General features: G+C 39.1%; 1 protein-coding gene across 30 annotated transcripts in view; it reads right to left on the reverse strand.

Moving 5' to 3' along the window:
• Nucleotides 1–18,049, reverse strand: part of CEP350 (centrosomal protein 350) — a 69,773-nt gene that overhangs the window by 16,033 nt on the left and 35,691 nt on the right. For 11 of the 30 annotated variants that reach the window (XM_086842040.1, XM_086842043.1, XM_086842036.1 and 8 more), the window contains exons 23-33: nucleotides 17,567–17,763; nucleotides 16,853–17,037; nucleotides 15,845–15,932; nucleotides 15,342–15,488; nucleotides 14,378–14,535; nucleotides 10,757–10,879; nucleotides 6,999–7,198; nucleotides 5,077–5,288; nucleotides 3,725–3,869; nucleotides 944–1,104; nucleotides 206–345 (exon numbers count right to left, since the gene is read on the reverse strand). In XM_086842040.1, the coding sequence (XP_086698166.1) occupies nucleotides 206–345; nucleotides 944–1,104; nucleotides 3,725–3,869; nucleotides 5,077–5,288; nucleotides 6,999–7,198; nucleotides 10,757–10,879; nucleotides 14,378–14,535; nucleotides 15,342–15,488; nucleotides 15,845–15,932; nucleotides 16,853–17,037; nucleotides 17,567–17,763 (1,756 nt within the window). The remainder of the gene's footprint in view (nucleotides 1–205; nucleotides 346–943; nucleotides 1,105–3,724; nucleotides 3,870–5,076; nucleotides 5,289–6,998; nucleotides 7,199–10,756; nucleotides 10,880–14,377; nucleotides 14,536–15,341; nucleotides 15,489–15,844; nucleotides 15,933–16,852; nucleotides 17,038–17,566; nucleotides 17,764–18,049) is intronic. The other 19 variants (XR_015273848.1, XM_086842055.1, XM_086842057.1 and 16 more) reach the window with 3 other exon arrangements.

Genomic DNA, 18,049 nt, shown 5'->3' on the forward strand with positions numbered 1-18,049 from the left:
AAGTGCAGTGCATAAGATTACAGACATGGTAAATCTTATTTGTTTTGTGTCTGGTGACAGCAGCAAATAGGTCAGTTGGATACTGCCAATGTCAAGTGCTTTAAAGCAGAGCAGTTAGCAGCTTTCCTTGCATCCATGGTTTTGGCTAAAACATCAATCAGTTCCAGAATAATCTCAAAAAAGTAGAAGGAGAAATCCCAGATACCTATGGAGTGGTGGTGCCTTAATCTTAGGTTTTTCAGCAGCAGGTGAGGATGGAGTTTTAATCTGAGGTTTGGCTGTTGGTGATGCCTCCAGATCTTGGCTCAGCTCTGCTTCAGTCTTCTTGATAAACTCATCGTACGACTGCACATGGAAAACAATTCCAGCTGTTAATACACTAAACCACAACTACAGTTCAACTATCAACACCTAGTAAGTGAACAAAGAATACACTTGGTTTCTCTATAAAACAATCTATTTAACTTTCCCCAGATCTACAGCTACAAATCCTAGAAATTTCAGTAGTTTACTTCCAAAACCAAATTACATGATCACTAATCTTTAATCCCAGCTAGGATAGTAATGTTTATAAGCATACATAACCCCCAGAATGCTGCTAGCAACCCATTACAGATAGACATTTTAAAAGGGAATGGAATTTTTGCCTCAAGGCTCTGCCTCATGATTGGAAATGGTTAAATAGCCAGGTTGGATGGGGCTTTGAGCAACTTGCTCCAGTGGAAGTCGTCCCTGCTCATGGCAGGGGGGTTGGAATGAAAGGATTTTCAAGGTCCTTTCCAACTCAAACTGTTCTGTGATTCTGTGCAATAGTCACACTTCTATCACAACCATGTGTCTTTCACAGCTGTTGATACAATATTCTGCCAACAACATCTATACTATAAAGATTCATCCAAAGCTAACAATCTGTTACTTTGCCCTTCTTTCTTCCGTTTCTAACCTCCAGTTGTTTGATCAAACTGGCTTCTTGGGCCTTCAGTCTCTCCTTTTGTCTCTTTTTCTGCTCCTTTTTCAGCTGGTAAACCACAGATTTCCTTTTCCTTAGTTCATCCTTCAGGGCCCTGATGCGTCCTTCGATGTCACTTTGATCAGAGGTGGTTTCTGAAAGAGTTTAGTTTTAGCCTTTACAAACTTGCACCTCACAAAACAATTCTAAGAAAAGCAATAAACAGTCATCCAGTAATTACAAAGTATAGTTGAAGAAAAATGTCAAAGAATTTAATATCAACGTATTATTTAATATAGTAAGACTCTTAAGGTGGGCTTTTAGGTTCTCAACACTACTACATGTGTAAGATATAAAAAGGTGTTGCATCTTGCCTAATTTAAAAGAGATAGGCTCTGATATAACAACTTGTTACCAAGCTTATTCACACCAACCACAGGTTTATGCTCTTCAACATTAGCTTCTTGTCATGTTGGGTATTGTAAAAATTAATTTTCTGACAAATTTAGAAATACAACTCAAAGCTGCACACCAAAAATATATCTGAAACACAGGCTTACAATTATTATACCTAGTTTCAAGTTGCAGAGTTCACTTCATTGATGGGAATGTCACTTGGGACAGTGAACTTCAAACCAAGTATAAGTTTCTGGCCTGTGCAGATTTTCTGTCATCTAGACTAATTACGTCTATGAAATACACAGGGCTGGCCAACAGCTGGAAGGGAAGTCAGTTTGAACAATGCAGAGATTGTCACTCCCCAGATACTCAGTTCTAGTCTCTGCATGGTAACCCAATTCTACCAGTAACTTTGCTGATTTTCTTATTTCTGCTTTCCTTATTTCCTCTTAGTCTCTCAGACTCTACAGAGAGACTCCTCAGTCTCTCATTAGTTGTTTTTTTTTCCATCCACCTGACCATGTTCATTTGTTTCTTGTTTTAAGTGTATACCAACATAGGGCAAAACAAGATCCTTGTCCCAGATTGGTGCTACCACAATTACCTTTAAAGTATTTGCCTGACACAGCCTCACTGGAGCTACTCCCTGAGCTGTTGTGCCCTTTCCTCTTCTATAGCTGCAGCTCCTAAGAGGATGATTTTGGCTGCTTTGTTTTTCTAATGCTCAGTATCACCTGCAATATTTTCTGGATGCTCATAAATGCCAATTACTTTACTTAGTAGTTTAGAAAATCAGTTACCAATATGCTTTGGTCAGCTAGCAGGAACAGCTGACATTTCCCTAATCCATCTCCTTTCTGAACATAACAAATCACCATAATGAGGGATTTAATTCTTAACAACAGCCAGTAAATTCAAACTGCTGTATTCTTTCCGCATTAACAACTGTTTTTAACCATTTAAAGAATCAAAAAAAACCAAAAACTCAAACAAAAAGAATGGAATCTCACTTGCTAATCAGGAGCACTTTGTGATGCCACTGTAATTAACAGCTCCTCCCTAACAGTAAGTGACCACTATGTAATTACAGCATTTCTTGATCAACTCATAAGGGAAAGATCTGCACATGCTTTCATCTTTGACAATCTTGTCTACGCATGCATCAGACTGACAGGGCAATGACTTCAAGGTTACTCAGCAGGCCAGAACATTTGCCTCTTTACAAAGGAATGATTTATTGTGAAACCAGAACCATCCTGATCTGCTTCCCACCTCTTATACCTTTCTTTAGAATTTGAAATCAAAGACTGACAACATTTTGTTTTACACAAGTTTATTTTCATGATCACTGTTGCCTGCTCTGCATTTCATAATGGCTTCCTTATATGAGTCAGAGCTTTAAAATAATTTTATCAAGGTGCTGAAATCTTCACTGTGTTGGAAACTGCTCTCCAAACAGAATCCCAAGACAGATTACTCAGTGCAAATATCCAGGTTTTTATCACAGTAAGTTACCAACCATCACAAACAACAGCCAGTACACACAAGATAACCTAGTAATTAATTTTCCACTGAGGACCTACCATTAAAAAAAAGCAAGGAGGACAATGCTATCTCATTTGCTAAGAAGTATTTCATGGTGCCCTATCAATTGCACTGTGGAAAATGAGACGTTCTAGAGACTAAAAGCACAGGAGTCAAAAGACACTTCCCAGGTGAACAGAGTGGACAATGGTGTCCCACTGGATGGTGGCTCAGGAACCCCTGCAATCCACATGACTGAGAGCACAGCAGGGAAGGGGCTGCTCTGTATCACTTCCAGCATTCCTCCCCTCAGCATTTACTGGCAGCCAGCTTGGGTACTGGATAAAGGGTATAATGAATCCATACAGGAGATTTTATAGCTCAAAATGCCACCTTGGGCTCAATTTTACTGCACACAGACCAAACCCTCCTCCAAAAATAAACCCCTATGTCCTGAAGCATCCATTGATTCTGCACAAAGCAGAGAAGGCCCAAAGGTCTCTCCCATATTGCCATGTAACAGAACTGGTCTGCTTCCGGAGCTGGGTGCAGGAGGAGGGATTTTTAAATCCTAGGACCACCTTAACTATTGACTCTTATCTTCTTCAGATGTGTTTGCAGAACTTGTACTGCTTTTTATGAGAAGATATAAAGTACAAACCTTCTTAGATTAAGATCTTCTTCAGGTGAAGAGATCAAATTACATAATGGGAAATTACTCCCACCAACCCCAAGCCATGGCAATTTCCAGGAATTTGTGTCTGCCTCCCCACATCTATATCTGCATTTCAAGTTTGTTAAAAGCAAAAGCTTTGAAAAAGCAATTTAAAGCCAACTAAGTATTACACTTACCTGACTGTGTCATAGATAAAGATTCATCAGACCAGTTGTGAGACGTCTGGTGGGACTTCACTGGTGAACGTAGCTGTCCTCCCGTTCTGTGGCTGCCTTTGCTGGAGTCTTGCCTTGATACAGACAAGCTGCTTTTAGGAGGAGACTGAGAGAAGAAAAGGATAAATAAGTAATTGCAGTTTGAAAATAAAAGATCACTGTCATCAGGAGCCAGTTACAAGGAAAGAACAGCACAACAAGAGGACATCTCAAACAGTGGTACCTACACAACAGTCTTAAGAAGAATATAATCTTTCCTAGGTAATAAAACAATAATACCAAGAACAGCAACAACTGACTACTTACTTTGAGCCTAGATTTCAATAAACCTGCTTAGACTACTTTACTACCACCTAAGTGAACTGACATGGCTCTGACTCACAAGTGTTCAATACATTTGTGTCATCTGCAGCAATAGGAACTCCTAGTAAATAAACTAATAAAGTTAACCACTTCATGTAAAGGGTGCAAGATGACATTCTGAATCAGTGAAACAACAGAGCACTATTTTTCTGAGGCCAGGCAAAAATTCAAAGAGCAAATGTTCTTCCAAAATGCTGCTTAATGCTTCGACATTATCCCACAAACCTTTAAAACACCTTGGACATAACCTCTGGCACACATTAGACATTTTATTATTATCTCCTCAGAAAATCTGCCACAAAAGTATTTGTAATAGGTCTAGATAAGCAGTTATTTTACTCCACAGACACTGCATTTTCTGTCTTACTGAGCACAGGGCAAAGTTATCAGGGATGAAACTCATCAAAATTACCATCCAACTAGAAATAACAATTGGAATAGAACAATAAGGCAGAATTAAGCAGCAAGTAGACACAATATGAAACCCAAAGGACTGTGCATGAGGTTACAGGTCTCCTTCTTCATCCCATAGCTACACTTTGGGATACATTACTTGCAAATAAGACAAAGTGGAAAAACAGAGCATAGCTTCCACAGCCTCAAAGAATTTATACAATGGCAACAAGCTAGCCTACAGCTAATTCACACTGCTAAACTGGGTCAGTGTTCCACCACTTAGCACTGCATACCTGCATGACATACGCAAAATGTTTTTTAAGACTACCCATAAGTTAAAAAATAACTAAACTCTGTGCGGAAACGATATTTCCTCAAGACTTCAAAGCACACCTCTGATCACAATGATTACTCACAGTAACGTGAAATGGTATCACAAGCACAGAAAGCTGATTTAGTTAACAGTGTAATCTCTACTTTGACAACTGGGATGGCTGTACTTGCCACTTCTCTGATAGTGTGTAAGAGTACATACGGCAGAATAGCTCACTCACCAGTTTGCCAGGCGAGGTAGAGGACTTGAAATCTTCAGAATAAGCCATTTCTTCATTAATTGTACTCTGATCTGGGCTTTCTGGCTGTCCATGGCCCATGGGCTCTAATGGGACAGACTCGGCAGCCGGACTGCCAAGATCTTCTGGGATAGAGCTTTCACTATTCAGATGAGAGCAAGAAGGCACTGGAGACTCTTCCTCACTAGCTGTTTCTGAGATTCAACGAGAGGAAAAACAAAGCACATCAGAACTTGCACCATCTTATACGCAGAGGCTGAAGGCGTTAAGGTTGAAGGCAAACTTTCTATGCTGGCTGCAGATAAAGTAATAACTGCTACCAGTACATGTCAAACAAGCATTATTTCACTCACTAGACACTGATGGTGAAATATTTAGCAAGAACAAGCCTATTTACCAGAGAAGAATGATTTAAAGCTATGATTTGTGTTCAAGAAACAAGTGGATGTGGCATTTAGTACCCTGGTCTAGTTAACAAGGTGGTATCAGTAAGAGGTTGGACATTATGATCTCACGAGGCCTTTTCCAATCCAAATGATTCTGGACATCTGTGAAAACTGCCCAACATTCTTACCAATTGCTGAATATCTAAAATAAAGATGTTTTCAGGATATTCTAACACTTTCCAGACAACGCACTCCAAAAAGATTATTAGGGAAACCTGTCCTTCCAGTTGACCATACAGAAGCAAGAGTCACTATTAGTCTGAAGAAGTCATGGAGGAGCATATAATCTGCAGGCCAGATCTTGAATTTAGAATTGATTGCTTCCTTTACAGTAGTTGTAGAAAACATTTTAATGTTATGATTTCATCATGAGTCTCTCAAATGGCAACAAACAAAATAATAATTTGGGTTTTCAATATTCCTGTTTACTAAATTCCGCAGTAGTCATGGCATTACTGAGGCAGCCATGGAGAACTATTCAGTGTTTGAGTAAAGGCTGGGGAGAAGGACTTTTCCTTCTGAAGCAGGGCTGTGCTCCAGTGCTTACTAGTAGATACAATCAGTACAAAAAGTACAAAGCTATTTTCTCACTTATTGATAAGAATGCAGTATTCATGCTGAATTTTTGTTCATTGGAACTTGCTAACCCATACAATCTTTAAAATGTCTTACAATGCCTAAAATCCACATGCCTGCTTTCAGTAACAAGTGTAATAAGGCATTACTCTGAATTCTATTTGAACATACAAAGGATGTGCTGCCTACTTTCAGCAAAGCATGGGGGAAAAAAAGGAAACAGATATGTTTTTAGAACAATCTCTGAAATAATTTTCTCTCACTGCAGTTCCCTGTGCTTCATCATGATCCACTTAAGACAGAACTGTAAAGCTGTAGCTTCCAACATCTGGGAATTAAATTTTTCTGCAGGATAGCATAATTTATACTAATTACATCCTGGAATACTTTACCACGTTTCAAGTAGGTTGCATTAACAACAGAGGGAAGAAAACATTCTTTTAATTTTCTGAAAACACAGACAATGGCAAAGTAGCCCCTGACAGGAGCAATCCTCACCAATAGTACTAATGCTAAAAAGCAGAGACATTTTGCTGGGGAAAATGGTTTTAACAGAGTAAGTTCAGAAGACTACCAGCAAAAGACCATGCCATACTGCAATACTTCTGCTTCAAAAGATAGAAATACAGTTTAAAAATTGCATGTAGAAATGACTGATGGGCTTATGCTGCACTGTTCACTTGGGAGGATACATTGCAAGGGAGAAATACACATTTAATTGTGGTGCATAACAGGCTACAGAGAGCAGAAATTGAGATTCTAAAAGTGTCCAGAAAACAACCAAAATATCAGAAAAGGAAACAACTGTGAACCTAAGCAATCCTTGTGTCAAATAATGCTTCACTCTTGTCATATGTGTCACTTCCCCCCAATTCCAAATACCTTTGGGCTCAGTTCTCTGATCCCCCAGCTCTTTCTTGGCTATCTTGGTTTTGAGCAGCTCTTTGTCCCAGGCAGCCAGAGCCTGCTTTTCCATCCGCCGTATTTCTGCTTCCTCCGCATCCAGGCGGCGTTTCCACTCCAGCAGCTCCTCCGCGTGCTGTCGGCGCTGCATCAGCTTCTGTTCCCGCTTCGTGAGGAACCTGACAGGCAGAGCACAGGATAATGGCAAACCAGCCAGCCAAACTCCGAGCTCCCAACACCCAGATGCTCCATTGCCACCATTCCCAGAGTTGCAGTTGTTCTGTTTGTTTTCTAGGATAATATCCACAATAACTGCTATCTCCCAGACTTCTGATGTGCTGCTGCAAAAACCCCACAAGTAGACAAGAGTTCATTTCTCTGCAGGAAGTAATGTCTACATCATTCTGTAAACAGGCTGTTTACATTTTAAAAATCTTCAAAAATCATTAAAAGTGCTACAAACTATGTGTTCAACTGAACAGAAAAAGTTCCCAATTTCAGGAAATGAGAAGTACCTGTGGTATTAAACTGGAACCTTCTAGAAAGCTGTGACCGTTTGAAAAATGAACTTTTTTTTTTGCTAATCCCAGTGACAGAAAAAGTTGTAACCTCAGTTGCCCCACAGATTTTTTCTAATATGTTATTATAAGAGAAGGTGATTCTATTTTAATAGTCCTCCTGGAGCTTTAGTCCTTCGTCATTTAAGTATCATCTCTATGGATTGACACACTTGGAATGTTAATTGTGAGCTGACAGCATCAAGAGAATAACAATGCTGGACTGTTTCTTCCCAGCTCCTAATATATCTGGCTAGTAGTTTAAGAAGAAATAAAAATTAAAGCTCATGCTGAAAATTCACAGGTATTTTCTTTCTTTCTGTCAAAGAGCTTGTAAGTTATCCATGAAACCTTAGAACTGACAAAACTCTCACAGGATTTTGTAGGTATGAATAGCTTTGTGTGCACATTGTTCTCTTTGCCAGCTCCTGTCTCATTTCTGGGCACTGAAGTAACCATAGCACTTAACCTTTCAGACAGTAAATTGGAAACAAGTTCAACATAAATTGCACACACTTCCTCTGGCATGCCAGCCTAGAGAAGAGTGTCTGTCATCAATATATTTATCTACACTGAAAACTCAAAGATATCACAGAACCACTGCAGAAAGTTCTTAGTTTGCCAGCTAGAGAGAGTTTGCCACTGGTACAGAAGTTGTGGTACTGGTAGAAGGCAGACTTGAAAGACTTGTGATACTTTGTTTTTGCCAATGTCCTTACAATTTTCAAGCCATTCCAAGCACTTAGCATCAAAGTTTTTAAGCTGCAAAGCAGATAATAATCTCATTTGTGCTTTTAAGCTCTTATGTTTCAAAAAAACCTTTTATTTACAGAGACTGGAGTGGCCGAGTGACTACTGTGCAGGTCGTGCCTGCTAAGGGACATTTCTCGTTTGCTCATTTAGTGTTTGTTCTGCTCCCTAGAAAAGTGAGCTGGCAGTTGATCAGAAAGGTTGAGATTCTCTCTTCTCTGATTTTTTTTTGTCTGTGATTCAGACAAAGGGAGCAAGTTATGACACAAAAAGTTTCAGAAGCCACTTAGAGACGATCACAATCTTCTTTCTGATGGTCAAAACAAGAGGAGGTGAAAAACAGAAGCACCTCAGAAACTCTAAGCCACCTTCAAGCTGACAGATTCTATGATTTTGTACATTATTTTATCACTTTCTGTAGACAAACATCAAGCATCATCTACACTTGGGCAAAACTGACAGGCTGGTATAATTAAGAGAGCAAACTACCAACAGCAATTGCATTACAAACATGACAGGGACAGTCATGACAATGTTGTGTCTTTCACCAGCACTATCAGATCCATCCACTCTTACTCTCACACACGCATCATTACCAACTAGTCCAGCAGATCATGTGTCTGGAACTTGTTTTGGAGGTCATCTTATAAAGACCTCAATGCAAAAAGCAACTTTTTCTTCTTTCTTTCTACTGTTTGATTTAATCAGAAAGTTTTGCAGTTTACTGGATCTTGAGAGAGGCAAGTCCAGTAGAAATAAAATGAAAGAGAAAGGCTGAAATAAATGTATTCAAAAGAACAGGACTCCTTAAAAGCAGATGTCAAATGAATTAACGCAGAAGACTACAAACAGGAGAATTAATGAAATACCATGAAAATAATTACCACACAAAAACTACTTAATAAGAAAGATAAGTCAACAGAAGTGATGGGAGAGAAAGAGGATACCAACAAAAAACCTACAAGAAGAGGATCAAAGCAGCATGGCCAAAGATACAGACCCTTTCATAACCCTGGGGTATTAAAGACCAGAGCCACGAAATAGCAGGTGCATTGCCTTAATATTTACTGCAGTCTAGAGGGTTCCAGTTGCAACACCAAGCGTACACATTTATCCTCAAAAGCAGAAAAAAAAATTTGCAAAAGCACATCTGCCACCTATGCAGCTTGAAATGTGGGGGAGCAATGAGGAAGCAGCAGCACTCAGATTACAGCAGCATGATCTCAAAGTCTATTTCCCTGGTGCTAACATCACACATTTTATCCATGCATTTCAAATATTAGTATTAACCTGCTGCTCTAAACTGTACTTGTACATTTTAAGGTTTATTGACTACAAGCCCAAACAATGAGGTTTCAGCAGCTAATCTGAAGCAGCACCCAGACAGTGGGAGCAAAATGAACCGTCTGTTTGCCACTCAGAACACAGTGGGAATAAGAGATTAGAATCCTGGAATGGTTTGGGTTGGAAGGGACATTAGAGATCATCTAGTTTCACCCCTCTACCACAGGCAGGCACTCCTTTTGCTAGACCAGGTTGCTCAAAGCCCCATCTGACTTGGCCTTGAACACTTCTAGGGAGGGGACAGGTTGTTTCTCTCGGCAACTTGTGTCAGTGCTTCACCAACCTCACAGCAACAAACTTTTTCTTTATATTTAATCTAGGTCTACCCTCCCAGCCTAAAACCATTACCCTTTGCCCTATCACTAAGGCCCTGGTAAGTGTCTCTTCATTTTTATTATAACCTCACTGTATATGCTGAAAAAGTACAATAAAGTCTCCCTGGAGCCTTCTCTTCTCCAGACTGAACTAGTCCAACTTTCTCAGCCTTTCTTCATAGGAAAGGTGTCCCCTCTCTTATTTTCTGTGGCTTCCTCTGGACCTGCTCCTACAGGTTCATGTCCTTGCACTGAGGACCTCAGAGCTGGACACAGGTGGGGTCTCACCAGAGTGGAGTAGAGGGGTAGAACCACCTTCCTCAACCTGCTGTTTTTCCATGCAGCCCAAAACAAAGTTGGTTTTCTGGGCTGCAAGTGTACACTGCAGAGCAAATTTTCTGGTCTATCAGCATCTCCAAGTCCTTCTCTGAAGAGCTGCTCTCAATCCATTGACTCCCCAGACTGAACTAATAGGGATTGTCCTGACCCAGGTGCAGGGCCTTGCACTTGGCCTTGTTGACTTCATGAGGGTCACACTGGCCCACTCCTCAAGCTTGTCCAGGTCCCTCTGGATGGCATCCCTTCCCTCCAGCAAATCAACTGCACTGCTCAGCTTGGTGCTGAGGGTGGAGTGATCCCCCTCATTGATAAAGATCTGGAAACAGTGAGGTGAGTGTCAAATGTGTCCATTGCTGAAGAACCTCTGGACTTTCTAGGACTGAACAGAGCATGCTCTATCAAAGAGTCTATCACTGGAGAAATATACAGTTACCTGACCAATTGGTTGTAGATATACAGCTGGAATTTGGGGTGGAGGTTGGGAAAACAGACACTGAGAGAGGCCCAGTGGTGAGACGTAAAGACAGAGAAGAAGTAGTGAACAGGAGAGCAGTGTCTACAAAATAAGGAGGAAGAGTTTAAAACTAAGATAGCAATTAAGGCAGAAAGAATGAGAAAAGGATAGCAACTGGTAAAGAATTTTAAAATTAATTGCATTTAACATTGTATAGTTAATACCCAACATATGCAGTACAAAAACTATACACTGTTATGCAAAAGGTTATAGAACATACACTTATAACACTGTTTTCTGTTAATGAAAGACAAGTTACTTTTACACTGCTGTATTTTTCTTTAAATATTGGAGAGTTTTATTACTTTGATGCAGATTTCCACAGGTGCCAGTTAATGTATCTCAGCTTGACTTCTCTCAAAAGAGTATATTATTGGTACTAAAGAGCATGCTGGTTTTGTAATATCAACAATTTGCTGGTCTGAAACTTCAAACACATTTTTTTCACCTGGTGAAACCTCAATAAAATGATTTCTACAGTAAGGTAGGCACCAGTGAAAGAGCAAAGAAAAAAGATTAAATAATTTACTTCTAAAACATTAACAGTTCCAGGAAAAGGGTCCAAGATATACCCACCATTCATATTCTAGCTGCTAACTGGGATTTTTTGCAACGAAGTACAGACTTGTTCTCAGAATACTCATATATTTCATTTGAAGTACTAACTGCAGAAGGATGATACTTATTGTTTTAAAAAAAACCTTACAGCTCTGCTTAAAATGGTATTTCTTAAATGTACTACCATTTTAAGCTAATTCCTAATGAATTATCAAATTTATAGAAAAATACCATGCTCCGTTTAGCTTTATCAACTACAATGCAAGCTAAGAAGCACACTAAGGAAAAGCAAATGAAAATAAGCATTTAATCTGTTATTGCACAGATTATCACTAATGCTGCATATGCAAGGAAAGCCAGGGGAAAGTGGTTAATTCTCTTTGACAGAGCATGCTCCTGTTCACATGCAGGCTACACAGACTCATCAGTTAAAATGAAAACAGAACTATTCTTTCATTCCCCTTTTAGCAGAAGACAAATATTAAAGCTTCCTGCTAAGTAAGGAAGCCAAAGGATTTCCACCTTGCTGTGGCATACAGCAAATCCAGCATAGCAGGCTTTCCCAATTCCTTCCTTCCTCTAGTTCCTTTGTATTTATCATTCAGTTTCTGCCCTTGAGCCCTACTTCCCACCCTGATTCCCCTCAAATGGCAGCTTGCTATCATTACACCCCAAACCAAACATCTTACAACAGTGTTTTTACGTGTTTTACAAATCAGGACATTAAAAAAAAAGATACCAAGTCAGCGCTCTTTTTCGATCAATAAGCATCGCTATCACTACCAAAACACCTGCCAAAGGTGTGCAAAAACTGTGCAAGAGGGAAATCAATTTATACTTACATAAAATACTTTCTCCTTTGAACATATACAACAATCCAAGACTTAAAACCATCAAACCAAAAACACATGACCACATAGATCACACACAATTTCCACTTTTTCTGCCTAAAATTGTTCCATCTCAAATCCTGGTATCCAGCTTTTGAAAAGTATTCTCCAGGTGAGCACTATTTCCAACTACATACAATACTAATCAAATGATAACTAAAATATTTCTAAAGGTAGAACATACTTGATATCTGCTACCATCCCTTGTAATATATAAGTCTTTATGCAATTGTAAATGTTGCTTAGAAATGAAGGTACTTTGAAAAAATAAGATTTCAAGAATATTGATAAACCCATTAGCTGATAAAAAATGACAAAGGAAGTATTGGATATACAAGTATATTTGTCATCTCTTTTAGCATTAATACTGTATTTCAAAATTTGTAAGCTGTAGATTGATTTTTTTAATCACTGTTTCAATTTGTTGAATTTGTTTGTGGGAAAAAATAAGATAAAGACACTCTTTTAACAAAAAAATAAGATCAGGAGAAAAAAAATATTTTCTTGAAACCCTAGAAGTCAGCATGGCCTACAACACACAAGCTTTTCAAGTCCCCATCTTAAGTAATTTATCGATCTCAAAAGATACTTTGAGAATTTGCCACTATGATGATGGGGTTGTTTTCATACCACTTGGAATCCTAGGAATTTTAGTTTTGGAAATATGACTTCAGAATCTTTTAATTATCAGTGATTTTGGCTGTTCTGTTTATCAGATGCCACCAGAGGAGTCCGAATAAAACAGCAATCAACTTGGGCTAGAAGGCCATGAAATTACAACATGTTTTAAGTTTTTTCCTACTTATATCAAAGCCTCCCTTATTGCTGTTGGGTTTTATTTTCATCATACTCAAACACATGGGTGGGAAATGTGCTTCTCAAATAATTGCAAGCAAAGAAGCTGCTAAGGAGTCATGGGCAGCTGGCCTTTACATGGCACTGCTTGCTTTGTGATGTTTTATCCAGCTGTGTTTGGAGTCTCAAGGGGAAACACATTCCAAAGGTCACCCACACGGACTAAAGTGAAGTGACTATCTTAGTTCTAAGCTCTAAAGAATTGTTTAAGTAAAGACTATTTCTAGTGGCAACTGGCAGAAGCCAGACTTTCAATTAATTAGTCTCAAATAAGAATTTAGAGCACAAGCAATTAAAGTGTTTGGAATGTTTTGTGCACACAAACTAATCCTACACCGAAAGGATGCATAAACAATTTTTTATCTGAAACAACTTCATAGGTGAAATCAGGAGGTTCATTTCAGGTTTTCAGACCCAGGAACTGCAGATTTTGTTATTTCCTCTGGAGCCTAACAAACATTTTTAACATTTTTCCAACCTGTAAACCACATATATTCTCAGTCACACACATATCACCTCCATTAATAAAGAAAATATTTAAAGGATTCATTCTAGCTGATTTTAATGCAATCACAATTAAAATTCAGCAGCTGGACAATTAGATAGAAATCACATACCTGACCACTTCAGTGTCTTTCTGTGAGCCAGATCTGAAACTCAGTTACTAGTTTTTTGCATAAAACAATTGCTATTATAAGTTACATTTCAACTCAAAATTCAAATTGACACTGTAATTCCAGAGTCTCACTCCCTATATTTTTTTACTCCTTAAGGTAAAAGGGGAGATACAAAATACAGGCACCATTTTGACCATTTGACTTCAGGTCTCTCATTGTAAGAGAAACTCTGACAAGATGTGCTGTGAAGCCAGAACCTGTCCATATTCCTTGTACTTACAAACATCAACATCTCCTAAACTGATGTGTTTTTACCAACTCTATCAAGTACAAAGAATATTAAACCAAATCTTCTACAACAAAACCTTGACCACATGGTCTGCCATAATGTTTGAATCTTAGTATCATGCAAGAACTGTAGCTTTTAAATTATTATATTCAAAGATGAACACAGTTTTATTCATGCTTCCAAATCAGCTGTTTTTCAGGCAATTCAGATCAAAGTGTGATATCAACACCATTAATATTTCTGATGGCCATTTTTAGTGCAGATGTGGGCCAAACCAACTTGTTCCATTAAAATATCAAAATTTTGTAAAAGAAGAAAAAAATATAGTTACTTTTCATCCATTCTGCTGCGCATTTTTTTAAGTTTCTGCATAATGCTGCTGGTCTCACTGCTGGAGATGGAGATTGGAGAAGGACTGCGTGTTTCTGCATCAGTTGGAAGTGGGCTGGAACCATTGCTCTGCTTGATGTCATCCTCACTGGGAAGCTCCTGCAATTAAAGGGTTAAAATAAACAAGAAGCATTAAAAGAATATTCCAAAATCCTTTAAAAAAATGAGTTAATTTAGCTTATAATTGCTAGGTTACATGAACTACTGTTTGAGATAAGTCTGTTCACTTGCAGATTTAACTTAATAACCTCATTTTTATCACCCCCTTTCTCTCCATAATTTAACTTTTCCTCTAACTGTATCCAGAACAAAAAACAAAAACAAACAATCAAAAACCACAAACGAACAAAAAAACCCCATAAAGTCCCACAAAGCAACAAACCACAGAATTCAGTTACCCAAACAGGAAACTAAGCTCTTCTAAAGTATTACTATTAAACTTGTGTCTTCTCAAAATTTTGTAAGGAGGCAGCCAGTTGCCAAAAACCTCATTTTGCTACCTTGTAAAGTAGATGCAAGAAACTTAGCATAATTACACTAACACACACAGCAGGAAGTTTTGGGGTTGGTGCTTACATTTAGTACTTTGGGCCTGAAAAATAATCAAAAAAAAAAAATCAAAGCCTGAGAGATCTAAGCATCAAAAAACTCACATTCCCAAAGTCATTAGTTCAGCTTGAGAATGAACAAACACCATCTACTGTGCTTGTAACTTCTCCAAAGGTGTTTCCTTAAATGATGCTCTAAAGAAATTAAACATAAATTGCTGAGATGAAGGGGTGAGACCATTTCAGGCAGACAAAACTTCCAAGTGATAGGTCCAATCTAGTAGCCTTCCATTCCTATAAACACTGAAGTTGCAAGGCTGAAGAGGGAAGACTGCAGCTTCTGTGCTGAACACTCACCAGCTTGTTTTCCCCTGCAGACTTCAGTTTTTCCTGCAGTTTCATTGTAGTCTGACGGATTCGCTCGATTTCCGCCTGCTGTTTAAGGATGAGCTGCCTCTCCTTCCGAGCAGCCTTGTTTGCCTCCTGGAGACGTTTAATTTCTGCCTTTTAGGTATAAAAGATTCAGCGTAAGAACACTGACAGACCTCTCTCAAGAACACACTGAAAGCTGCCACAGTGACCTTGCTATGGGCTTGACATGACTGCAATTACATGAGGAAGGAACCAGGCTGAACTTCAGCAGCAAAGAACTGGAGATCAATTAATACTTCAGAGTCTCAATCATGAGATTAAAGATAGAGAAGGACCCTTGAGAAGAACATGCTGAGTATGACTGAAATGCAAATAAAACTTACAGGTAAGAAATGTTGCTGGTTCTCCATTCCCATACTTACAGTGAGTGAAACATTTAATGGGTACACATGGCTTTCAACAGGACTTTCCTAGAGAGCATCCCTTACCTTTTCCTGCTGTAATCTCAGCAGCAGACCACGCTGCCTCTTTCGAATAGGAGGCATCTTATCATCCTCTCCTTTGTCTCGCAAATGTCTGCAAATAAATTGAAAGGAAGAAGTCGAAATAAAGTAATAAGATTACTTAATAAGTAATAATAAAGTCATATGTGAAAAAAAGTACACAACAGGCCTTTTACTATTTAAACTAAAATTAAAAAAAGAAATAAATTTACTTTTCGTGTTTTGCAGAAGGGTATATACCTTAATTCTTGGTATGCTCTGTGATAGAATATTTTGCACCAATTGGTCAGACAGGCACAGTAAAAAGGCCAGTGCTGGTAACAGAAGATTACACAAGAATGGGCAGAAGCTCTGCAGAGGTAGCTCACTCACCATTTGAAAAGCACAAAAGGGAGGACACTTGGCTCACTACCTAATAATCCTCTGTAAAATCCACAATTACAAGAAATAGTAAGAAAATGTTTACTGAACAATGGTACTCTCATGCAGAGAAAATTACTGATTAAATCTGTAGTGTCTGTTGTTTACTAGTATCAGTGGGTAGCTCAAGTGGACTTCAGGACAAAGCCTATCTTAGATTGCAAACAAATCACTAACTACAACATGTATCCAGATCTACAAAATGTGGCCTGAGTTAACTAAAATGACCTCAGATACATATCAAGCAAAGGTCAAACTTTTTGACAGTTCTGTATCTTCCTGATGTGTAGAGTGGTTGGCAACTACCTTCTCTAACTGACAACAAATATCTGCTCTTCTACTGTTTCAGTGAAATTCTTAATCAAGCTACATTCGATGTAAATATCAAAACTGAATTTTTATATTTATATACTGGGTCCTGTTCTTTCCAAGTCCCAGTAACAACTGTACAGAATACTGATGTTGGAAGATTAGTTCATTAATACTTAATTAGAGAGCAGTAAGGTGCTTGAAACCTTGAAAGGTAGAAGGAAATGGTCAGTCAGCAGTTAAATATTTTCAGAGCTCCCTTACTTTTTCTGGTGTTCCAGCCAAGCCAGTTCAGCCTTGGTCTTCTCTTTGAGAGCCTTCTCCCGGAGCCGGAGGAGTGAGGACTGATGAGCTGCTCGCATTTCCTCCTCCTTCATGTACTGTCTGACCATCTCCATGGTAAACTTAGAGAAACTGTCTTGCCCCCCTGAGAAGGGCATACTTAGCTCCTAAAAGGAAAGACAAAGTTGGCACTAAACCACAGAAATGCCATGGCTTTTTTTCAACTACAGGTCTGTGTGTGTGTGTATACGCAGATACACAAAAATAGATGCAGGAAGGGAAGCTGTTTTTTCTCTGAGCTTTGCGCAAACCAGCATTTTTTGCCCTGGGCTGTGTGACAGTTCTGGGAGGTCCCCACTTTGGCTGGAGAGATGAGGCATCCTCTTGTATTTCCCAGCTGTGTGTTAGCATAGTTGGAGGACTTAATTCACCAGGCTTTTAAAACACACCTCAAAAAGTCGCTCCTCCTAAGCCACAAGGTAGAGGCCTGGATGGACTGCTCTGTAAGCCATCACACTTGTTTAACAGTGACATACAGCATGATTCACACATCTCTGTTTTGAGATGCTCAGAGAACCACAGGGAGGAAAAGAAACCTCAACCCTGAAAACACAGCTAAGAACAGCTCACTTGAAGCTTATCAGCTTAACCATGTCAGAGCAGTTAATTTAACTTAAACATGATTGCCTCAACTACCTTGATAGATGACAGAGCTGTTTTGTCTGGGGACACTTCCTCATCAGAATCATCACGACTGCCTCGCTTCTTCTCCAGATTATTTCTGCGATGACTCTCAGAGGGCAGCAAAGACCGGAAAGATTTTTCTTCAATCTCATCCTCTGTCATGGACTCATCAAATTTCAGGGAATACTCTGTTGCAACAGAAGCGGAATCTGAGGGAGAAATCAGGGAAGCAGCTTTCCACTCAGTCTGGCACCATGAACGCAATTTTAGTCTGTCTCATCTCACTAATGTTAGGGGGGATCAGAAAGACAGGGAGATAACTGACGTAGAAAAAAGGATGTTTTGGAAAGAGTGATTTTGAGTTAGGGGACATCTGTTACCCAGCTTCAAGTGACCTAACAGATTTGTGCACACAGATATAAATACAGTCTGGAGTTGCTGAAATATTTGGCGTTGTGTCTGCAGCATGTCAGCATCTGGCTAATCCAACATCTC

This window comes from Cyanistes caeruleus, chromosome 9, assembly GCF_971803275.1.
Source record: "Cyanistes caeruleus chromosome 9, bCyaCae1.hap1.1, whole genome shotgun sequence".
Classification (NCBI taxonomy): Eukaryota; Metazoa; Chordata; class Aves; order Passeriformes; family Paridae; genus Cyanistes; species Cyanistes caeruleus.